The following is a 25,180-nucleotide window of genomic DNA, read 5'->3' as shown; positions in this document are numbered from 1 at the left end:
ATGGATCAGCGGGCGGCGCGGGGGCTACGCCCCAAACCAGAGCCGCCACCATGGGTAGATGCCCACCCGGACCCTCCCCTATAGGTTCAGGTTTGCGGCCGGGAGTCCGCACCTTTGGGAGGGGGGAGGGGGGGTACTGTCACACCCTGACCATAGAGAGCCCTTTTATTGCTCTATGTTCCATTCTATGTTTTCTATTTCGTTGTTGTTTGGCCGAGTATGGTTCCTAATCAGAGGCAGCTGTCTATCGTTGTCTCTGATTGGGAATCATACTTAGGCAGCCCTTTTTCCCACTTTCAGGTGTGGGATCTTGTTTTTGTACAGCTCAGTTAGCCTGCAGAACGTGACCTTCATTTTCCGTTGTTTATTGTTTTGTTTTAGTGTTCTGAGTTAAATAAAGATAATAATGAACACTTACCACGCTGCACCTTGGTCTACTCCTTACGACGATCGTCACAGGTACAGACGTCTCAAGAACCTGTGTGATGGGTGTCTGAACAACCAGCGCAAAGTTTAACTACTGATTTCCAAAGGAAAAATTCAACTAAATATAAAGTTTCAACTTAAAGTCACTTTAATTACAATGAAAATCTGTGTCCTACCCTTCATTTGACATATTTGTAATACCTTACAGATTGGGTGGGCTAGGAGTTATAATACCTTATAGATAGGGCTAGGAGTTATAATACCTTATAGACAGGGCTAGAAGTTATAACACCTTAGATAGAGCTAGGAGTTATAATACCTTATATATAGGGCTAAGAGTTAAAATACCTTATAGATAGGGCTAGGAGTTATAATACTTTATAGACAGGCCTAGGAATTATAATACCTTATAGACAGGGCTTGGAGTTATAATACCTTATATTTGGAAAGTATTCAGACCCCTTCCCTTTTTCCACATTTTATTACCTTACAGCTTTATTCTAAAATTAATTAAATAATTTCCCCCCCTCATCAATATACACACAATACCCCATAATGACAAAGCGAAAACAGGTTTTTAGAAATGTTTGCAAATTTGTTAACAGTAAAAAAATCTAAATACCTTATTTACATAAGTATTCAGACTCTTTGCTATGAGACTCGAAATTGAGCTCAGGTGCATCCTGATTCCATTGATCATCCTTGAGATGATCTACAAGTTTCTACAAGTTGATTGGAGTCCACCTGTGGTAAATTCAGTTGGTTACACATGATTTGGTAAGGCACACACCTGTCTATGTAAGGTCCCACAGTTGACAGTGCATGTCAGAGCAAAAACCAAGCCATGAGGTCGAAGGAATTGTCCGTAGAGCTCCGAGACAGGATTGTGTCGAGGCACAGATCTGGGGAATTGTACCAAGATATTTCTGAAGCATTGAAGGTCCGCAAGAATACAGTGGCCTCCCATCATTCTTAAATGGAAGAAGTTTGGACCCACCAAGACTCTTCATAGAGCTGGCCGCCCGGCCACACTGAGCAATCATGGGAGAAAGGCCTTGGACAGGGAGGTGACTAAGAGCCCGATGGTAACTCTGACCCCCCCAAAAAACGTTTTTTTATTTGTCACTATGGGGTATTGCGTGTAGATTGATAAGGGGGGGGTCTGAGTGATGCCCGGGGACATAGTGACCAATGTGGGGCGTTGTCTGAGTGATGCCCGGGGACGTCGTGACCAATGTGGGGCGCTGTCTGAGTGATGCCTGGGGACATAGTGACCAATGTGGGGCGTTGTCTGAGTGATGCCCGGGGACATAGTGACCAATGTGGGGCGCTGTCTGAGTGATGCCTGGGGACATAGTGACCAATGTGGGGCGTTGTCTGAGTGATGCCTGGGGACATAGTGACCATTGTGGGGCGCTGTCTGAGTGATGCCTGGGGACATAGTGACCAATGTGGGGCGCTGTCTGAGTGATGCCTGGGGACATAGTGACCAATGTGGGGCGTTGTCTGAGTGATGCCTGGGGACATAGTGACCATTGTGGGGCGTTGTCTGAGTGATGCCTGGGGACATAGTGACCAATGTGGGGCGTTGTCTGAGTGATGCCTGGGGACATAGTGACCAATGTGGGGCGTTGTCTGAGTGATGCCTGGGGACATAGTGACCAATGTGGGGCGCTGTCTGAGTGATGCCTGGGGACATATTGATCAATGGAGGCGCTGTCTGAGTGATGCCTGGGGGACACATATTGATCAATGGAGGCGCTGTCTGAGTGATGCCCAGGGACACATATTGATCAATGGAGGCGCTGTCTGAGTGATGCCCGGGGGACACATATTGATCAATGGAGGCGCTGTCTGAGTGATGCCCAGGGACACATATTGATCAATGTAGGCGCTGTCTGAGTGATGCCCAGGGACACATATTGATCAATGGAGGCGCTGTCTGAGTGATGCATGGAGACACATATTGATCAATGGAGGCGCTGTCTGAGTGATGCCTGGAGACACATATTGATCAATGGAGGCGCTGTCTGAGTGATGCCCGGGGACACATATTGATCAATGTGGGGCGCTGTCTGAGTGATGCCTGGGGACGTAGTGACCAATGTGGGGCGCTGTCTGAGTGATGCCTGGGGACAAAGTGACCAATGTGGGGCGCTGTCTGAGTGATGCCTGGGGACATATTGATCAATGGAGGCGCTGTCTGAGTGATGCCTGGGGACATAGTGACCAATGGAGGCGCTGTCTGAGTGATGCCCGGGGGACACATATTGATCAATGGAGGCGCTGTCTGAGTGATGCCCGGGGACACATATTGATCAATGGAGGCGCTGTCTGAGTGATGCCTGGGGACACATATTGATCAATGGAGGCGCTGTTTGAGTGATGCCCAGGGGACACATATTGATCAATGGAGGCGCTGTCTGAGTGATGGCTGGGGACACATATTGATCAATGGAGGCGCTGTCTGAGTGATGCCTGGGGACACATATTGATCAATGGAGGCGCTGTCTGAGTGATGCCTGGGGACACATATTGATCAATGGAGGCGCTGTTTGAGTGATGCCCAGGGGACACATATTGATCAATGGAGGCGCTGTCTGAGTGATGCCTGGGGACACATATTGATCAATGGAGGCGCTGTCTGAGTGATGCCCGGGGACACATATTGATCAATGTGGGGCGCTGTCTGAGTGATGCCTGGGGACGTAGTGACCAATGTGGGGCGCTGTCTGAGTGATGCCTGGGGACATAGTGACCAATGTGGGGCGCTGTCTGAGTGATGCCTGGGGACATATTGATCAATGGAGGCGCTGTCTGAGTGATGCCTGGGGGACACATATTGATCAATGGAGGCGCTGTCTGAGTGATGCCCAGGGACACATATTGATCAATGGAGGCGCTGTCTGAGTGATGCCCGGGGACACATATTGATCAATGGAGGCGCTGTCTGAGTGATGCCTGGAGACACATATTGATCAATGGAGGCGCTGTCTGAGTGATGCCCGGGGACACATATTGATCAATGGAGGCGCTGTCTGAGTGATGCCCAGGGACACATATTGATCAATGGAGGCGGTGTCTGAGTGATGCCTGAGGACACATATTGATCAATGGAGGCGCTGTCTGAGTGATGCCCGGGGACACATATTGATCAATGGAGGCGCTGTCTGAGTGATGCCTGGGGACACATATTGATCAATGGAGGCGCTGTTTGAGTGATGCCCAGGGGACACATATTGATCAATGGAGGCGCTGTCTGTGTGATGGCTGGGGACACATATTGATCAATGGAGGCGCTGTCTGAGTGATGCCTGGGGACACATATTGATCAATGGAGGCGCTGTCTGAGTGATGCCTGGGGACACATATTGATCAATGGAGGCGCTGTTTGAGTGATGCCTGGGGACGTAGTGACCAATGTGGGGCGCTGTCTGAGTGATGCCTGGGGACATAGTGACCAATGTGGGGCGCTGTCTGAGTGATGCCTGGGGACATAGTGACCAATGTGGGGCGCTGTCTGAGTGATGCCTGGGGACATAGTGACCAATGTGGGGCGTTGTCTGAGTGATGCCTGGGGACATAGTGACCAATGTGGGGCGTTGTCTGAGTGATGCCTGGGGACATAGTGACCAATGTGGGGCGTTGTCTGAGTGATGCCTGGGGACATAGTGACCAATGTGGGGCGCTGTCTGAGTGATGCCTGGGGACATAGTGACCAATGTGGGGCGCTGTCTGAGTGATGCCTGGGGACATATTGATCAATGGAGGCGCTGTCTGAGTGATGCCTGGGGGACACATATTGATCAATGGAGGCGCTGTCTGAGTGATGCCCAGGGACACATATTGATCAATGGAGGCGCTGTCTGAGTGATGCCTGGGGACATAGTGACCAATGTGGGGCGCTGTCTGAGTGATGCCTGGGGACGTAGTGACCAATGTGGGGCGCTGTCTGAGTGATGCCTGGGGACATAGTGACCAATGTGGGGCGCTGTCTGAGTGATGCCTGGGGACATAGTGACCAATGTGGGGCGCTGTCTGAGTGATGCCTGGGGACATAGTGACCAATGTGGGGCGCTGTCTGAGTGATGCCTGGGGACGTAGTGACCAATGTGGGGCGCTGTCTGAGTGATGCCTGGGGACATATTGATCAATGGAGGCGCTGTCTGAGTGATGCCTGGGGGACACATATTGATCAATGGAGGCGCTGTCTGAGTGATGCCCAGGGACACATATTGATCAATGGAGGCGCTGTCTGAGTGATGCATGGAGACACATATTGATCAATGGAGGCGCTGTCTGAGTGATGCCCGGGGACACATATTGATCAATGTGGGGCGCTGTCTGAGTGATGCCTGGGGACGTAGTGACCAATGTGGGGCGCTGTCTGAGTGATGCCTGGGGACATATTGATCAATGGAGGCGCTGTCTGAGTGATGCCTGGGGGACACATATTGATCAATGGAGGCGCTGTCTGAGTGATGCCCGGGGGACACATATTGATCAATGGAGGCGCTGTCTGAGTGATGCCCAGGGACACATATTGATCAATGGAGGCGCTGTCTGAGTGATGCCTGGGGGACACATATTGATCAATGGAGGCGCTGTCTGAGTGATGCCCGGGGGACACATATTGATCAATGGAGGCGCTGTCTGAGTGATGCCCAGGGACACATATTGATCAATGGAGGCGCTGTCTGAGTGATGCCCGGGGACACATATTGATCAATGGAGGCGCTGTCTGAGTGATGGCTGGGGACACATATTGATCAATGGAGGCGCTGTTTGAGTGATGCCCAGGGGACACATATTGATCAATGGAGGCGCTGTCTGAGTGATGCCTGGGGACACATATTGATCAATGGAGGCGCTGTCTGAGTGATGCCTGGGGGACACATATTGATCAATGGAGGCGCTGTCTGAGTGATGCCCAGGGACACATATTGATCAATGGAGGCGCTGTCTGAGTGATGCCTGGAGACACATATTGATCAATGGAGGCGCTGTCTGAGTGATGCCTGGAGACACATATTGATCAATGGAGGCGCTGTCTGAGTGATGCCCGGGGACACATATTGATCAATGTGGGGCGCTGTCTGAGTGATGCCTGGGGACGTAGTGACCAATGTGGGGCGCTGTCTGAGTGATGCCTGGGGACATAGTGACCAATGTGGGGCGCTGTCTGAGTGATGCCTGGGGACATAGTGACCAATGTGGGGCGCTGTCTGAGTGATGCCTGGGGACATAGTGACCAATGTGGGGCGCTGTCTGAGTGATGCCTGGGGACATAGTGACCAATGTGGGGCGTTGTCTGAGTGATGCCCGGGGGACACATATTGATCAATGGAGGCGCTGTCTGAGTGATGCCTGGGGACACATATTGATCAATGGAGGCGCTGTCTGAGTGATGCCTGGGGACATATTGATCAATGGAGGCGCTGTCTGAGTGATGCCTGGGGGACACATATTGATCAATGGAGGCGCTGTCTGAGTGATGCCCAGGGACACATATTGATCAATGGAGGCGCTGTCTGAGTGATGCCTGGGGACACATATTGATCAATGGAGGCGCTGTCTGAGTGATGCCCAGGGACACATATTGATCAATGGAGGCGCTGTCTGAGTGATGCCCGGGGACACATATTGATCAATGGAGGCGCTGTCTGAGTGATGCCTGGAGACACATATTGATCAATGGAGGCGCTGTCTGAGTGATGCCCGGGGACACATATTGATCAATGTGGGGCGCTGTCTGAGTGATGCCTGGGGACATAGTGACCAATGTGGGGCGTTGTCTGAGTGATGCCTGGGGACATAGTGACCAATGTGGGGCGCTGTCTGAGTGATGCCTGGGGACATATTGATCAATGGAGGCGCTGTCTGAGTGATGCCTGGGGGACACATATTGATCAATGGAGGCGCTGTCTGAGTGATGCCCAGGGACACATATTGATCAATGGAGGCGCTGTCTGAGTGATGCCCGGGGACACATATTGATCAATGGAGGCGCTGTCTGAATGATGCCCAGGGACACATATTGATCAATGGAGGCGCTGTCTGAGTGATGCCTGGGGACACATATTGATCAATGGAGGCGCTGTCTGAGTGATGCCCGGGGACACATATTGATCAATGGAGGCGCTGTCTGAGTGATGCCTGGGGACACATATTGATCAATGGAGGCGCTGTTTGAGTGATGCCCAGGGGACACATATTGATCAATGGAGGCGCTGTCTGAGTGATGGCTGGGGACACATATTGATCAATGGAGGCGCTGTCTGAGTGATGCCTGGGGACACATATTGATCAATGGAGGCGCTGTCTGAGTGATGCCTGGGGACACATATTGATCAATGGAGGCGCTGTTTGAGTGATGCCTGTGGACACATATTGATCAATGGAGGCGCTGTCTGAGTGATGCCCGGGGACACATATTGATCAATGGAGGCGCTGTCTGAGTGATGCCTGGGGACACATATTGATCAATGGAGGCGCTGTTTGAGTGATGCCCGGGGACACATATTGATCAATGGAGGCGCTGTCTGAGTGATGCCCGGGGACACATATTGATCAATGGAGGCGCTGTCTGAGTGATGCCCGGGGGAAAGCTTTGAACTGGGTATCCTCTGAGAGACACCGAGCACAATGCCCTCTTTGACAGGCAGGGAAAATGGCAGACGCTCCTCTCTCTCACTCTCTGTTTTCTCACTGTCCCTCCCCCATCTCTGTCTGTCCTACTCTGTCTCTCCCCCTCTCCATCCATGTCCTTCGCCCTTTCTCTCTCTCTCTTCCTCTCATCTCTCCGTCCTGTGTCTCTTTTGCATTTGGTCGGTCCCTTTCTCTTTCTCTGTCCCTCCCTCTTTTTCTTCTTCTCATCTCTTTGTCTTTGTCTCCCTCACTCTCTCTCACCTCATCGATTTCACATCAGCACAGCCATAGCTCCATAACTAACTTTATCTCCCTCCAATGTTAATGAATTCAAACAACACCCCCTCCTTGCCTCCAACACCCGTCACTCCGCCCTCCACCGTCTTCCCTCCTCCCTCTTCCCCCTGGTCAATGAACTAAACCTCTTTGTAATTTCCAGCCTTGGCAAGTTGCACTCAATTTGCTGTCACAGTCTTAATGAATTCAGCTGTTTGTTCATTAGCCATGTGATCACCTCCCTCCCTCCCTCCCTCCCTCTCTGGTGTTCTCAGAGAGACTCTATATATACTCCAGACCACTCTACTCCTTCCCATTGTTCCTCTAAGGAAAGTTGCAGACAGATGCCCTGCTGCACCACAGTGTGTGTGGGAGAGTGCAGAGAGACTGTGGCAGAGACGGCCACCACAGAGACTTCTACTACTACCAGCCCTGTCCTTCTTCTACACAGCCTTTTTGTGTTTTGTTTGTTGTTGTTGTGATTCTGTCTCTACCGCTGAGTGGTGATCAGACAGCATGTTGCTGGTGTCACTGCTGCTGATGGCCATGGATTGCTGCCTTGGAGCGCCGGCCGGGAGAGAGGTGTACAGGATGCCTCAGAGTGCTCTGAAAGGTAAGAGGCCTCCTCTGTCTGTCATTTGAAGTTAAGTTTGTCATTTGCACAGGAGCACACAGTGTACACAGTAAAATAAAATGCTCACTTACAGGTTCACCTCTCAACAACAATAAGAATGGAAAAAAAGAGGTAGTGAACGGTGTCTGTTTTTCGGTGTACAGGTTTCACTGCTGTCATACCTTTGACAGTTTCTCATGTCAGTTTCTTTGCTATTCACTGAATAACATGTTCCTTAGTGTGGATGATGTAGAGGAGTACACTTAGTGTATACACATAGTGCTATGGCCTGGGATTAGGAGTAGTGCTGTGGCCTGGCATTAGGAGTAGTGCTGTGGCCTGGCATTAGGAGTAGTGCTGTGGCGTAGCATTAGGAGTAGTGCTGTGGCCTGGCATTAGGAGTAGTGCTGTGGCCTGGCATTAGGAGTAGTGCTGTGGCCTGGCATTAGGAGTAGTGCTGTGGCCTGGCATTAGGAGTAGTGCTGTGGCCTGGCATTAGGAGTAGTGCTGTGGCATTAGGTGTAGTAATGTGGCATTAGGAGCAGTGCTGTGCCATTAGGTGTAGTAATGTGGCATTAGGAGTAGTGCTGTGGCTTTAGGAGCAATGCTGTGGCTTTAGGAGCAGTGCTGTGGCATTAGGAGCAGTGCTGTGGCATTAGGAGCAGTGCTGTGGCATTAGGAGCAGTGCTGTGGCATTAGGAGCAGTGCTGTGGCATTAGGAGCGGTGCTGTGGCATTAGGAGCGGTGCTGTGGCATTAGGAGCGGTGCTGTGGCATTAGGAGCGGTGCTGTGGCATTAGGAGCGGTGCTGTGGCATTAGGAGCGGTGCTGTGGGATTAGGAGTAGTGGGGACTTTCACATTAATGATGCTTGTTCTTCTCATGGACACTGGACATTGACTATGCTGCCTTATTGAGTCTACTGCTGTTACCACAAGTTGCTGTTATCACAGTTTAGACGAGCTTGTCACTTGAAATACAGCAATATTTTCTCGGTAGTGTGATGCTAATTTATTCTACTTAGTGTTTTGTTCAGAAATACCCTCCTTGTGAAGGTGCAGTAACCTACAGGCCTCTGCAGAAACGTATCCATACATCTGTGTTTATTATGTTATATTTAACCTTTATTTAACTGGGCAAGACGGTTAAGAACAAATTATTATTTACATTGACGGCCTACACCGGCCAAACCCGGGACGACGCTGAGCCAAATGTGCGCCGCCCTATGGGACTCCCAACCATGGATGGTTGTGATACAGCCTGGATTCAAACCAGGGTGTCTGTAGGGACGCCTCTAGCGCTGAGATGCAGTGCCTTAGACCGGGAGCCCGAATGGCGGTATTTTGGGTATTTGTTGTATTTTTACTGCTCTAGGGTTGTTGTTATTGCTTGGATAACCATATCTACTGTTATGTAATGATTTATTTTTCATTCTTTATGCGGTTTGTACTGCACTTATCACCGGAATAATTATCACTGTGAATCATTGTAATGTTTGTTTATGTATCTTATAAGAGATGGGGGAGGCAACTGGAGATTTGACATGAAAATAAAATGTAATTCATTCATTGAATAACAGTGAACAGACACGACCGTGCCACCAGATGACATCATTCCAGATATTAGTGACATCAGTAAGTAGGGTGGTCTTAGTGTTATAATATATGCCATTTAGCAGAGGCTTTTACCCTAAACCACTTACAGTCATGGGTGCATCCATTTTCCGTCCGGGTGGTCCCAGGAATCGATCCCACTATGTTGTTGTTGTGAGCACCATGCTCTACCAATTCAGCTACAGTGCTGTCCTAATGTGGAGGCTGCAAAGCAATGGTTGCCTCCAGTAGTCACTGGGACCATGCAGCATTAGAAAGCACAAGCTTTGCAATTAGCAGGATCAGAAAACAATTCTCAGAAGGAGCAAGTGAAGGCCCTATTTTTATATGTTTTTTTAACTTTATTTAACTAGGCAAGTCAGTTAAGAACAAATTCTTATTTTCAATGACGACCTATAAGCATGACATTGATAAAACAGTTAGTCCAAGCGGGCTTCTCCTCTGGTCCTGTGCACTGCAGATGTAATCTTTACATCTACATAACAGTGAGTGAATTTTTATTTAATTAGGCAAGTCAGCCTAACGTCATTGGGTGAATTATGGTTTACAGTTGTATCACAATCAAATGGAACTTGCACATGCAGGAACATATCCAGCCAATTCTTAGCCGTAATGCAGCGCTGGCCCAACACTCTAACCACTAGGTTACCTGAACATGCAGCGCTGGCCCAACACTCTAACCACTAGGTTACCTGAACATGCAGCGCTGGCCCAACACTCTAACCACTAGGTTACCTGAACATGCAGCGCTGGCCCAACACTCTAACCACTAGGTTACCTCAACATGCAGCGCTGGCCCAACACTCTAACCACTAGGTTACCTGAACGTGCAGCGCTGGCCCAACACGCTAACCACTAGGTTACCTGAACGTGCAGCGCTGGCCCAACACTCTAACCACTAGGTTACCTGAACATGCAGCGCTGGCCCAACACTCTAACCACTAGGTTACCTGACCATACAGCGCTGGCCCAACACTCTAACCACTAGGTTACCTGACCATACAGCGCTGGCCCAACACTCTAACCACTAGGTTACCTGAACATACAGCGCTGGCCCAACACTCTAACCACTAGGTTACCTGACCATACAGCGCTGGCCCAACACTCTAACCACTAGGTTACCTGACCATACAGCGCTGGCCCAACACTCTAACCACTAGGTTACCTGACCATACAGCGCTGGCCCAACACTCTAACCACTAGGTTACCTGACCATACAGCGCTGGCCCAACACTCTAACCACTAGGTTACCTGAACATGCAGCGCTGGCCCAACACTATAACCACTAGGTTACCTCAACATGCAGCGCTGGCCCAACACTCTAACCACTAGGTTACCTGAACGTGCAGCGCTGGCCCAACACGCTAACCACTAGGTTACCTGAACGTGCAGCGCTGGCCCAACACTCTAACCACTAGGTTACCTGAACGTGCAGCGCTGGCCCAACACTCTAACCACTAGGTTACCTGAACATGCAGCGCTGGCCCAACACTCTAACCACTAGGTTACCTGAACATACAGCGCTGGCCCAACACTCTAACCACTAGGTTACCTGAACATACAGCGCTGGCCCAACACTCTAACCACTAGGTTACCTCAACATGCAGCGCTGGCCCAACACTCTAACCACTAGGTTACCTCAACATGCAGCGCTGGCCCAACACTCTAACCACTAGGTTACCTGAACATGCAGCGCTGGCCCAACACTCTAACCACTAGGTTACCTGAACATGCAGCGCTGGCCCAACACTCTAACCACTAGGTTACCTGACCATACAGCGCTGGCCCAACACTCTAACCACTAGGTTACCTGAACGTGCAGCGCTGGCCCAACACTCTAACCACTAGGTTACCTGAACATGCAGCGCTGGCCCAACACTCTAACCACTAGGTTACCTGAACATACAGCGCTGGCCCAACACTCTAACCACTAGGTTACCTGAACATGCAGCGCTGGCCCAACACTCTAACCACTAGGTTACCTGAACATACAGCGCTGGCCCAACACTCTAACCACTAGGTTACCTGAACATGCAGCGCTGGCCCAACACTCTAACCACTAGGTTACCTGAACATGCAGCGCTGGCCCAACACTCTAACCACTAGGTTACCTGAACATGCAGCGCTGGCCCAACACTCTAACCACTAGGTTACCTGAACATGCAGCGCTGGCCCAACACTCTAACCACTAGGTTACCTGACCATACAGCGCTGGCCCAACACTCTAACCACTAGGTTACCTGAACGTGCAGCGCTGGCCCAACACTCTAACCACTAGGTTACCTGACCATACAGCGCTGGCCCAACACTCTAACCACTAGGTTACCTGAACATACAGCGCTGGCCCAACACTCTAACCACTAGGTTACCTGAACATACAGCGCTGGCCCAACACTCTAACCACTAGGTTACCTGAACATGCAGCGCTGGCCCAACACTCTAACCACTAGGTTACCTGAACATGCAGCGCTGGCCCAACACTCTAACCACTAGGTTACCTGAACATACAGCGCTGGCCCAACACTCTAACCACTAGGTTACCTGAACATGCAGCGCTGGCCCAACACTCTAACCACTAGGTTACCTCAACATGCAGCGCTGGCCCAACACTCTAACCACTAGGTTACCTGAACATGCAGCGCTGGCCCAACACTCTAACCACTAGGTTACCTGAACATGCAGCGCTGGCCCAACACTCTAACCACTAGGTTACCTGAACATGCAGCGCTGGCCCAACACTCTAACCACTAGGTTACCTGAACATGCAGCGCTGGCCCAACACTCTAACCACTAGGTTACCTGACCATACAGCGCTGGCCCAACACTCTAACCACTAGGTTACCTGACCATACAGCGCTGGCCCAACACTCTAACCACTAGGTTACCTGACCATACAGCGCTGGCCCAACACTCTAACCACTAGGTTACCTGACCATACAGCGCTGGCCCAACACTCTAACCACTAGGTTACCTTATCCAGTGCCACTTATAATTAGTCCATTCATCTTAAAATAGCTAGGTGGGACAACCACATATAACAGTCGTAACAAGTACATTATCCCACAACAAAGTAGTTGAGCTTTCCCATGGCAGTTACAGAAGCTAGCCTAATCACAATATTTACAGCATAGTTGCCAAGCATGAATCACTAGAGTAGAAATCCCTAGATCTCTCTGGTTGAAGTGCTGAGTACAGAAAAGCCTTGGTGATGATGTCTGCGGACATGGCGGTGCTGAGTGTTTGTAACGGTTTGGAACAAGGGTTCCAAGAATGCCGGGTTTCTGCCTCCCCTACACTGTCCTGCCCTTTCCTGCCCTGTCCTGTCCTGCCAGCCAGCCCGTGTCCCCTGTCCTCCATGCGTTGTCCCTCTCTGCCATCTAATTAAGTCTTCAATCAGCGTTGTCATCGTTAGCTAGCGGCCTGCCCTGTGATGTGGAGCGCACAGAGGGGGGGCGAAGGGCCGGCGGCGCAATTGAAGTGCGTCTGCACAACCCTCTTCTCTCTCTCCCTCTCTCTTCCTCTCTCCTCTCTCTTCTCCTCTTCTCTTTCTCTCTCTCTCTTCCTCTCTCTCTCTTCCTCTCCCTCTCTCCTCTTCTCTTTCTTTCTCTCTCTCTCTCCTCTTCTCTTTCTCTCTCTCTCCTCTCTCTCTCTGTCTCCCCTCTCTCTCCCTCTCTCTCACTCTCTCCTCTCTCTCCCTCTCTCTCTCCCTCTCTCTCTCCTGTCTCTCTCCTCTGTCTCTCCCCTCTCTCTCTCCCCTCTCTTTCCTCTCTCTCTCCTCTCTCTCTCAACAGGCTCAAAGAGCAGCATGAGAAAAAAGGGGGCTACACACACACACACACATGTTGTACTCGCTCATACGAACACACACACACACAGAGTGCTGTCAACTGCTCCGACTTTTCCACACATAAGGAATGTGTCAGTCATGTATTGACCTTCCGAATGTGCTTCCTATAGTCATGTTTTCTTGGGGAATACAGTGTAAACTTGCCTGAAAGTTGTCTGAATGAAATATAAACCTTTAAAAATACCTTAATAGTATATGTCTATGTAAGTGCAGTCTCTGTGTCCGAGTGCTGACTGGGTCACATTGCTGACTTTCTACTGTTAATTTCAGCAATGACAGATGTTCACTGTTGTTGGTCATACTGTTCTCAAAGCTTACCCATTCTCACAGATATTTCTCTCTCTGTTTCTCCCTCTCTCTTCTCTGCATCTCTTCTCTCTCTGTAGCTCTATCGGACCGGGGTACTGTGGTTCTGGAGGCAGCGTTGACCAGTGCTCTGTCGGCTCTGGAGCTGGCCACGTCAGAGTGGAGTCGGAGCGAGATGGGCTGTAGAGACTGTGTACCCTGTCTCTTTCAGGACTGTGGACAGCGCTACGGACCCTGCTGTAAGGAAACATCCATAGCTTTTTCTCTCTCTCCTCGTAGAAAAAACATAGACCCATGTGATAACCACATAAGGCTAGCTCATGAGAGTTGTCGTGTCTTTGGCTATGCCAGATTAAGTGATATGACATGCTATTCTATAAAATCCTTTCTCTGTAATTAATATTACTTGATTAAGGTAATCATGTAAATGTAATTAACTAGAAAGTCGGGGCACCACAATTGTTTTTTTATAGAGCTGTTATCTTCCGAATAAACTCTTAAAGACCTAGTAATATTTTACATCAGTAGCAGTCAATATTTAATCGTCACTTTATTCAGTCTCATCTGAAAGTTGTAAATTCTTGGTTATCTTCACGAACCCTGGCTAACAAGTTCAATCAGTAATACAAAATTTGGTTTAATTATTTATTTACTAAATACCTAAATAATCACACAGAATTACATATACACAGAGTGTATCATTCATTGATTACAAATGATGTCATAAAGGAAAACGTCCCTAGCGGACGGAACAGATATGACGGCTGGTTACACAAAGAAAGGGGGTTGAAAGAGCGGGAAGACTGAGGAGCAAAAAGGTTTTGTCTCTCTATCGGGCCGTAGGCAGCTATGCTATCGTAAATACAGTATCTTATGCAGTCTAAATAACCGCCCATTTGAAAAAGGAAAATGCAATAAATATTTACTCTGAGCTGCGCTTTGGTAGATTGGTCGTAGATAGAAGGCGGGGTGGTCCAGCATGGATCTCTGGTCCTCTGAAGAATGTCTAGTGGTGAACTGGAGTGTGGTAGAATGTGGAGTGTGTCCGTCCTCTCCTCGCCCACGTTTACAGTTGCTGCGCTAACGCAACGGCTAGGAGGTATCACTTCTTTAGTGAATAAGAGTTCAAAGTTCATACCAAGTTGCCATACTTGAAGCTCATGCTATATTCTGGCTGGTATAGTCGAAATTCATCCTTTCGTCATGTTGATCGTCATCTTCACGTTGAAATTCGATGTTAATTTCGTTCTTGTTGTTCAACCAGAGCTCACGCTGAGGTTGGCTTAGTTCTGTAGGTGACCTTGTCCGTTTTAACTCGGGGACCGCAAGTCCTCACGTCCTTGGAACAGGAAGTAGAATTTTCGTCAGCGGGTTTATATAGTGGTGAAAGAAGGGCATTTCATAGTTTACAACCAAAGTCTGTTCACTTGGGCGGGGCCTCTGAGTGAGCAGAGTTTCTCTATGACAAACAGTTAATTCATTTAAGAAGCTAAAATTACATTTAATCTTTTCACAAATAGTTTCATATTTAAACATTTAAATTGCACAACAGTTCCATGTGAATCTGATAACTAGAATGTGTCGACTTTCCCAGGTACAGTTTATGTCATCCTGTCATTAGTAGTAATGTCTCAGACAACAACTGATCTGAGATCATATTCATTAAGTACCAACGCATATTTTCAACTCGTTGGATTACCGAAATATGGTTCCGTTTCCCACCTTTCGATGTTACCAGACTCTATGTTACAAAGGCTTTACAAGAGTCAACTCTATAAAGTAGAGAGAGATAAAAGGGGAAAGGTATTTATGGGGGTCATAAACCTCCCTCAACAGGCCAAGTGTTGTGCTGATTTGTGTAAGTAGATACAGTAGAGATAGATGGATTCATAACTCTCATAAGAATTACAGGAGATGAGAAGAACCCGGTGTTCATACATGGCGCCATTTAATCTGATGAAACACTGCCTTCACGCCACTTCGAAACAAAGTGATTTTCGTAACAGGTTAAGAGAGCATCTTCCCTAACCCTAAACCTTTTCCTAACCTTAACCTCAGTCCCCTAACCTGCTACGTTAATTATCCTAATATGCTGTATAAAGTCTCCAAACCAGCTACGAAAAAGTTACTTCGGTATCGTGAAAAGAGTGCTTCCCATTTAATCAGTGGTGGTTATTATCATGGTCTCATCTCCACTTCCTCTTCCTCTCTGCAGCCTCTCTGGACGGCACATTGGCCGAGCCCGGCTGTGACGTCATCACCAAGGCCCAGAAGGTTCCGGAGGAGGGCGAGCGGAGCTGGGCGCTGAGCCAGGCGTGCGGGTACTACCGGCGGCGGTGCCCACCAGGAGACACAGAGGAGGAGGCGTGTGTGAGGATCATGGGAGAGAGCTGCAGTGCCCGTGTGCTCCAGTGTAGCCTCCTGAACACCATACAGAACCTGGGGTCTGCCACACAGACACACACACAGGGTGGGTGAGCAACACCATGTAGTCCATTCTGGGTCTTATTCATGACAGCACAACATAGTGAAACGGAAAACAAAAAACAAGCATTTCTTATTGGACAAGTTCAGGTAGTATGTCCCTTTCAGTCCGTCTTCTGTACTACTTTGTGGAACACTTTGGACCCACCCTGACCCCCCCCTCCCTCCCAGCAGCAGTGTGTGGCCAGAGGGTGTCGTCGGTGCTGAACGCGACCCAGCCCCGCTCGCGTATTGTGGGGGGTTCCCCGGCGCCGCCTGGCAGCTGGCCCTGGCTGGTCAACCTGCAGCTAGACGAGGGGCTGATGTGTGGAGGGGTGCTGGTGGACCGCTCCTGGGTGGTGACTGCTGCTCACTGCTTTGCTGGGTAAGTATGTGTGTGCGTGTGTATGTGTGGGTCCTTTTGTACTGGTTCTTGGTACTGATAGTCAAACGGAGAAGGAGTGGGACACGTCTTCTATTTTAGACTCTCTGAATGTTTTCCTTCACAGTAAAAGTTCTGCATAATTAACTCCTCTCTCTCTTTCTCACCATCTCTCTCTCTCTTTCTCACCATCTCTCTCTCTCTTTCCCACCCGCTCTTTCTCTCCCCAACTCTCTTTCCCTCCCACCAACCCACCCTCTCTTGCTCTCTCTCCAACCCTCTCTCTCCTTCTCTCTCTGTGTTTCCCTGCTGTAGCAGTCATAGTGAGAGCTACTGGACGGCCGTGGTGGGAGAGTTTGATATCACCAAGACCGACCCTGATGAGCAGGTTCTCAAGGTCAACCGCATCATCCCCCATCCCAAGGTGTTTCTCAGACATCTTCTGTTACTGTGTGTCCTGCCTGTTAACACACCTTCATCTATACTACAGTTTACGTCTTGTAGCACAGTCTGTTATTGAAAGATCTAATTATGGCTAGAGCAATGGAATCAATCAATCAGATGAATCAACTATTCAAACCTCCCTCCTCTCTATGCAGTTCGACCCCAAGACGTTTAACAACGACATTGCGCTGGTGGAGCTGACCTCTCCGGTGATCCTGTCAGAGCATGTAACCCCTGTGTGTCTACCATCAGGTCTGGAACCTTCTACTGGCAGCCCCTGTCTGGTGGCCGGATGGGGCTCCCTCTACGAAGGTGAGGGGACGGGACCACTCTGGTACATCTAGCATGGTTGGGGTCAATTCCATTTAAATTCCGGAAGTACACTAAAATTCCAATTCTCTTCAATGAGGAAAATTTGGATTTGGAATTTGGTTTACTTTCTGAATTGACTGTAATTGAAATGGAATGAACCCCAAATCTGACATATAGTATCTAACCGCCATTATTAAATCATTCATTCAGCAAAGATGTGTGGAGCTGTACTGTAGCAGACTGTACATGTTATAAAGTTGGCTGTTTGGGCAAGGTTGTTTACATACACAGGGTTATAGGCATATATTTGAAGGCATTACACACAGTATGATATGTACAGTACATATGGAAGAAGACCTTGTAATGCACACTCTCTTTTTGGCACTCATTAACACCCTAGCCTTTCTTAAAATAACACTCCCACTTATCTTTTCTTACGAACACTGACTTTGCTGATAGCTGCTTTATTGAGAAAAAGTTGTACCTGCTATGACTGTGATATGTGGTTGTCTCACCTTGTGACCTTAAGATGAGTGCACTAACTGTAAATCGCTCTGGATAAGAGAGTCATTAAAACTACTTCCTGTCCATCTCCTCAGACGGTCCGTCAGCTGACGTGGTGATGGAGGCTAAGGTTCCACTGCTGCCCCAGAGTGTCTGTAAGAGCGCCCTGGGCAAGGAGCTGGTTACCAACACCATGCTGTGTGCAGGATACCTCTCTGGGGGTGTCAACTCCTGCCAGGTGGGTGCCACTGGAATTATATTTATGGAAAATAATACCCAGGTAACTTCCTAAAATTTGACTAACTCAGAGTAAGAGATTTTGGTTATCTTGAGTTTGTTTTAATGTAACAGGAATTGCCTGACTAAAACTACATGTCTTATAGTATCCTATGTAGTAGAATTCTGCCATAATAATCCTGTGTATACTGACTGAGATAAGGATAATACCTTACCCTGGTCACTTCTTAACACTGGACTGACTCCGAGCAATGGGACTAGCGGATTTAAGATTGTCTTTACATTTGTTTAAATGGAACAGGAACCTTCTATAAGGGCACAAGGCGAGACCCAGATGCAGATGGTTGGAGTCTTTGATATTTATTAAACAATCTAAAAGGGGTAGGCAAGAGAATGGTCACGGACAGGCAAAAGGTCAAAACTGGTTCAGAGTCCAGGAGGTACAGAGTGGCAGGCAGGCTCGAGGTCAGGGCAGGCAGAATGGTCAGGCAGGCGGGTACAGAGTCCAGAAAACAGGCAAGGGTCAAAACCGGGAGGACTAGCAGAAGAGAATAGAAAAGGCAGGTGCACGGGAAAACCACGCTGGTTGACCTGGAACATACAGTACAAGACAAACTAGCACAGACAGACAGAAACACAGGTTTAAATACACAGGGGAGAATGGGGAAGATGGGTGACACCTGGAGGGGGTGGAGACACGCACAGGTGAAACAGATCAGGGTGTGACACCTTCTGACTGAAGCTACACAAATGTCTTGATGTGTATCATGCTTTAGAGGTAATCCAGCTCTGTGCTCCTGTGAAGTTATACTATGAAGTTACACTGTGATGAGTTATACTGTGATGAGTTATACTGTGATGAGTTATACTGTGATGAGTTATACTGTGATGAGTTATACTGTGATGAGTTACGCTGTGATGAGTTACGCTGTGATGAGTTACGCTGTGATGAGTTTCACTGTGATGAGTTTCACTGTGATGAGTTTCACTGTGATGAGTTACACTGTGATGAGTTACACTAGGTACAGTAGACTAGTACTTCATAGCTTTAATACTGTGTGTGTCCTATAGGGGGATTCTGGAGGCCCTCTGATCTACCAGGACCACGTGTCAGGTCGCTTCCAGCTGCAGGGCATCACGTCCTGGGGAGACTGCTGTGGGGAGAAGGGCAAGCCTGGGGTCTACACACGGGTCAGTGCCTTCTCCGATTGGATACTGGCCGAGATACTGAGTGAGTCACATTAACACCGATAGCCATAGACCTGTCACAAGGCAGAGACATATTACTTTCTTATGTAGCAAACGTTAGCTCTGGTTGTCTGGCCATACATCTGGAACATTTCTATCCTGTGATATATATTTTTTTAGTTGATATTCTACTCAACCAAATAAAAACAGAGATAGAAAAATCAGTTTCTCTACTGTTTTGCCTAATCAGCATTCTAATATCCACTATACCTTGTTCTTGGTTTACCTAGTGTCCTTTGGGAGCCGGGAGCCGACATGTCTTGAGCTGCTGAAGACGTCGGAGCTGTCGGAGGAGCAGCAGAGGTCAGAGTTCAGCTCTCTGTGTCGCTTCTACGCCCAGTCCTGCTCCCCCAGCCAGGGGACTGCTGCCTGCAGCCTTCAGGCCGAGGAGAAGTGTCTCAGCCGTTTCAAGAAGTGCCGTAAGTGTTTGAGCCGTAACACTCACAGCTATTTTTCTGTTTTACTATGACGTTCATGAAGAAACCTGAAGTTAGTATGAGGGCCATGAACTCTCGACTGCCCTATGTGGAGTGTATAAAAATGATACAATTAATGATACATTTAATGATACAATACCTGTATTGTATGCAGCAATATGTAATGATGATAATATTGTTGTGACGCAGATGGATATTGGGTATTATAATGAGCTATTTCTCTGCAGATTACTCAAAATATGTCTTTCTCTGGACCTTAATCATGTATCTTTCATTTGTCCTCTCTCCTCAGAGCTGCATTCGTTCCTGCAGACCCTGCTGGACCTTCTCCAGAGAGCAGAGGACTACATTAGAGACAAGGTAGACCTGATCTTCTTCACCCAAACCCTGCCTCAGCTGGTCGAACACATCTACAGCTCAGCCCTGACCGCCAAGGAAAGGGAGAGGAGGGAGATTCCACGGGGAACAGGTATGGCACCGGCTCCCCACTACTGCGCCCCTTCTAACCTCCTCGTACCATCTATCCCTCCCCACCCTGGCTCTGTTACTCTCCTACATTCGTCTTATCCCCCACCACACACCCGACTACTACTACCCTACCACCCTACTACTTACTATCCTAGTACTGTAACCCCCCCCACCACCCCTGCTACCCCCACCCCCATTCCTCCTCAACACCATGTCAAAAACACCCACACTCGTACTTTACCCCTCTGTTTCTATAGATAAGAATCCTATTTATTAATTATATTTATTATTATTAATATGCATTTATTATTATTATTATTATTATTATTCTGTATTTATTTGAATTATTATTATGATCAGTAGTAGTATTATTATGAAGTATTATTATTATTGTTATTATTATTATGAATACAGAAGTGTGTGTCCCATGGCTGCATGTGTGTAACTGGGGTATTATTTGTTAAAGAACAGGTAGGGGGTACTGTCCGGTCAGGGTCAGTGGAGACGGGTCCTGGGCTGTTCCAGAAGGTTGGCCCCCTGGTGGCCGACTGGGAGAACTACCTCAGGGGCATTGCTGAGGAGCTGGACACACAGACACATGGACAGACAGATGGACAGACACACGACTCCAAACCACTGAGCCAAGAAGGGAGTATTTTCCTCCAGGTAGACTATAGTGAACTCAACTCTTCTTTCACACTTTAAAAGGTTTGATAGGGTCATTTTCAGTCACTTTGTCTGTCTGCTACAGTAATGATCGTCTCCCATGAGGACCCTGTGTTGTACTATTTTACTGTATATTCAGTAGCTATAGCAACATTATAGTTTGCTTTACTGTTGTACTACGCTATACTGTTGCCAAACAGTAGCTATTTATTAGTCTGTGCTTTACTATACCAGTTTTTAACCATGTTTCTGATGTAATTTCCAGGCAGAGGACCGCTCTCTCCGTCATTTGGAGGGGAAGTACCAGACCATGATCTGGGCCTTACCCTCCAAACTGGACTCCAGACTCACTCCCCCAATCCAACACCTGGATACAGCCCTCCTACAGCAAGACTCCCCCCACATTCCTGCTTTTCCCACCAGAGAGTCACCCACCTCATTCCTCCCTCCGGAATCTCAGGGGTCAGAATCTCTCTTCACAGCCCTCATCAGTGAAATCCGTAAATTCAGGACACAGAATGAAATGACGACAGAAGATGTAGAAATTAGTGTAACGTCTTTTGAAGAGGAGGCGTTTTCTGATCCAGCATCAGTCAGCTCAGTAAACCCTTCTGATTGGCTTGACAAAGCTGTAACAGAACACACAACGTTACAGCGTCTATTCCCGTCTCTGTCCACTGTCAGCAGCACAAAGTCTCCCATAGCAACAACCTCTGACTCCAGACAGACTCTACTTCCTGGTTCTCCCTCCCTCCCGGGTTGCCTCAACCACAGGAGACGCAGGAGTTTCCGCAAGAGGCAGATACCTAGGGTTAACGGTACGTGTCACAGTTAGGTCTATACAGTGGATTCGGAAAGTTTCATTTTGTTACGTTACAGCCTTATTCTAAAATTGATTAACCCTCCTGTTGTGTTTTTTTCATGTTAATTAATGATGTGTTCCTGGTCCAAAATGACCGCCCCATTATAGATGATTATAAATCCATAATAATACATATCTTATCACCTAATGTTGTGTTAGATCTTTTTATCAACTTAAGTTCTTGTGAACATTACAAGTTTTGAACTTCTATTTGCTATTTATGGCCTGTAGGCCTCATTGACCTGAGCTCATACAACTCGTTTTTGAGTAAAAAAGGCATAACGTATGGATTGTTTTGACTATAACAATTACTCAGATGAAACATATTGTGCTATTTATCACAGACTACTTTGTGTCATAGTTTAACAAGGACTCTCTCCTCCTCACCAGAGTCATGATCAAAGATAGGATCAAGAGCCTTACATACAGTTTATCGTTTGGTCATTGTGCTGCCACAGAATGAATTGTGAGCAAGGCCTCAAAAAAGCTTTATATACCAGAGCTGCGGAATTTTTTTAATATTTATTATTGAAACAATGTTGCGATTGTTTGTGAGAATGCCAAAAGGTGTGGTTCCCATGGGGGAAAGATTCTACTGGGGAAAGGTTCCCGTGGGGGTTGCCATGGAAGCCAAGAAGTGGAGTGAGGTGTGTGTGTGTGCTCAAACACACATGCATGTGGGGTCTGGGAGAGGAAGTGTGTCCATCTTGTAAATGGGCATGGGCCTGAACTCAATTTTATACACTAATTGTAGTCTCACCCATTCATTTCTAATGATCGGTCATTTTCAACTGGGAAAACCACAGGTGAACAAAAGTTAAATAAAACACCCAAAATGTAATGAAAATCATCAAAATGTATGTTGTGTGTTCAGATGCCCTGTGTGGACAAAGTCATGGAACCTTATGACAATCAGATTAAATTAACTACATATTTCAGAGAGAGAACTTATAAATCGGTCCAATTCGACCGGAACACAGCAAATATTTTTTGCCCCTCATTAATCTACACACACAGTGCCTTGCAAAAGTATTCCTCCCCCTTGGTGTTTTTCCTATTTTGTTGCATTACAACCTGTCATTTAAATATATTTTTATTTGGATTTCATGCAATGGACATACAGTGAGGGAAAAAAGTATTTGATCCCCTGCTGATTTTGTACGTTTGCCCACTGACAAAGAAATTCAGTCTATAATTTGAACAGTGAGAGACAGAATAACAACAAAAAAATCCAGAAAAACTTATGTCAAAAATTTTATAAATTGATTTGCATTTTAATGAGGGAAATAAGTATTTGACCCCCTCTCAATCAGAAAGATTTCTGGCTCCCAGGTGTCTTTTATACAGGTAACGAGCTGAGATTAGGAGCACACTCTTAAAGGGAGTGCTCCTAATCTCAGCTTGTTACCTGTATAAAAGACACCTGTCCACAGAAGCAATCAATCAATCAGATTCCAAACTCTCCACCATGGCCAAGACCAAAGAGCTCTCCAAGGATGTCAGGGTCAAGATTGTAGACCTACACAAGGCTGGAATGGGCTACAAGACCATCGCCAAGCAGCTTGGTGAGAAGGTGACAACAGTTGGTGCGATAATTCGCAAACGGAAGAAACACAAAATAACTGTCAATCTCCCTTCGGCCTGGGGCTCCATGCAAGATCTCACCTCGTGGAGTTGCAATGATCATGAGAATCAGCACAGAACTACACAGGAGGATCTTGTCAATGATCTCAAGGCAGCTGGGACCATAGTCACCAAGAAAACAATTGGTAACACACTACGCCGTGAAGGACTGAAATCCTGCAGCGCCCACAAGGTCCCCCTGCTCAAGAAAGCACATATACATGCCCGTCTGAAGTTTGCCAATGAACATCTGAATGATTCAGAGGACAACTGGATGAAAGTGGTGTTGTCAGATGAGGCCAAAATGGAGCTCTTTTGCATCAACTCAACTCGCCGTGTTTGGAGGAGGAGGAATGCTGCCTTTGACCCCAAGAACACCATCCCCACCGTCAAACATGGAGGTGGAAACATTATGCTTTAGGGGTGTTTTTCTGCTAAGGGGACAGGACAACTTCACTGCATCAAAGGGACGATGTACGGGGCCATGCACCGTCAAATCTTGGGTGAGAACCTCCTTCCCTCAGCCAGGGCATTGAAAATGGGTCGAGGATGGGTATTCCAGCATGACAATGACCCAAAACACACGGCCAAGGCAACAAAAGAGTGGCTCAAGAAGAAGCACATTAAGGTCCTGGAGTGGCCTAGCCAGTCTCCAGACCTTAATCACATAGAAAATCTGTGGAAGGAGCTGAAGGTTCGAGTTGCCAAACGTCAGCCTCGAAAACCTTAATGACTTGGAGAAGATCTGCAAAGAGGAGTGGGACAAAATCCCTCCTGAGATGTGTGCAAACCTGGTGGCCAACTACAAGAAACGTCTGACCTCTGTGACAAGGGTTTTGCCACCAAGTACTAAGTCATGTTTTGCAGAGGGGTCAAATACTTATTTCCCTCATTAAAATGCAAATCAATTTATAACATTTTTGACATGTGTTTTTCTGGATTTTTTTGTTGTTATTCTGTCTCTCTGTCAATGAGTCCGTGTATATGAGATGAGAAAATGAGTCAGTCGCAGGACACCAAACTGAGTAAAACATACGTTATTTTACTCGAAGAAAAGTTCAAATCCAAAATCCACGCAGGGATAAAACAAATAACTATACATACAAGGAACACGACCAACAGTAAAACAATAACGCACAAAACATACTGAATATCAGAGGGTTCAAATAGGGAAGTAATCATAACGAAATGGGAACCAGGTGTGAACAATTAAGACATAACAAATGGACAAAGAAACATGGATCGGTGGCAGCTAGAAAGCCGGTGACGATGACCGCCGAACGCCGCCCGAACAAGGAGAGGCACCAACTTCGGCGGAAGTCGTGACACTCTCACTGTTCAAATAAACCTACCATTAAAATGATAGACTGATCATTTCTTTGTCAGTGGGCAAACGTACAAAATCAGCAGGGGATCAAATACTTTTTTCCCTCACTGTATAGCCCCAGGTTTCAAACTCCTAGCCCCATTCATAGAATATGTGTATGCGTGTGTTAGCATCAGCAGTACTGGATATTAGCAGCATAATAACAGGTTGGATGTGCGTGTTTGACAGCTTGTCCAGGAGAAGCAGAGCCTACCCAGCATGTGAGTGGAATCAGAGACACGTACAAGTGGGTCCTGGGCATCCCCACCAAGAACCTCCACATGAACTTCCAGGAAGTGAGTTATACTTCAGTATTTACGGGGTCTATCTTCAAGGGACATATTATGTAGAGATTTGAAGAGGTCTACAAAAAAAATTCTGAGGTCTTGGCAGATTTCTTTAGATTTTCCTGTGATGTCAAGCAAAGAGGCACTGAGTTAG

The 25,180-nt window shown here is 47.6% G+C and overlaps 1 protein-coding gene across 1 annotated transcript; it reads left to right on the top strand.

The window, feature by feature from the left end:
- Positions 1-7,866: 7,866 nt before the first annotated feature.
- Positions 7,867-25,089, top strand: LOC106569666 (uncharacterized). The gene is made up of 13 exons (XM_045693673.1): positions 7,867-7,963; positions 13,808-13,966; positions 15,943-16,197; positions 16,383-16,575; positions 16,888-16,996; positions 17,172-17,328; positions 17,928-18,070; positions 19,141-19,300; positions 19,470-19,736; positions 20,047-20,223; positions 20,689-20,888; positions 21,154-21,706; positions 24,929-25,089. The coding sequence occupies exons 1-13, from the start codon at positions 7,867-7,869 to the stop codon at positions 25,087-25,089; spliced, it is 2,631 nt and encodes an 876-aa protein (XP_045549629.1).
- Positions 25,090-25,180: the final 91 nt, after the last annotated feature.

The sequence above is a fragment of the Salmo salar genome, chromosome ssa14 (genome assembly GCF_905237065.1).
Source record: "Salmo salar chromosome ssa14, Ssal_v3.1, whole genome shotgun sequence".
NCBI lineage: Eukaryota > Metazoa > Chordata > Actinopteri > Salmoniformes > Salmonidae > Salmo > Salmo salar.
The sequence above is the reverse complement of the archived record's forward strand: the minus strand, read 5'-3'. Positions and strand labels throughout refer to the sequence as shown.

Coding starts and splice junctions, on each gene's coding strand:
- LOC106569666 (XM_045693673.1), top strand. CDS start 7,867: ATGTTGCTGGTGTCACTGCTGCTGATGGCCATGGATTGCTGCCTTGGA. Junction 16,198..16,382: donor CACACAGACACACACACAGG/GTGGGTGAGCAA, acceptor CCTCCCTCCCAG/CAGCAGTGTGTGGCCAGAGG. Junction 20,889..21,153: donor AAGGGAGTATTTTCCTCCAG/GTAGACTATAGT, acceptor TGTAATTTCCAG/GCAGAGGACCGCTCTCTCCG.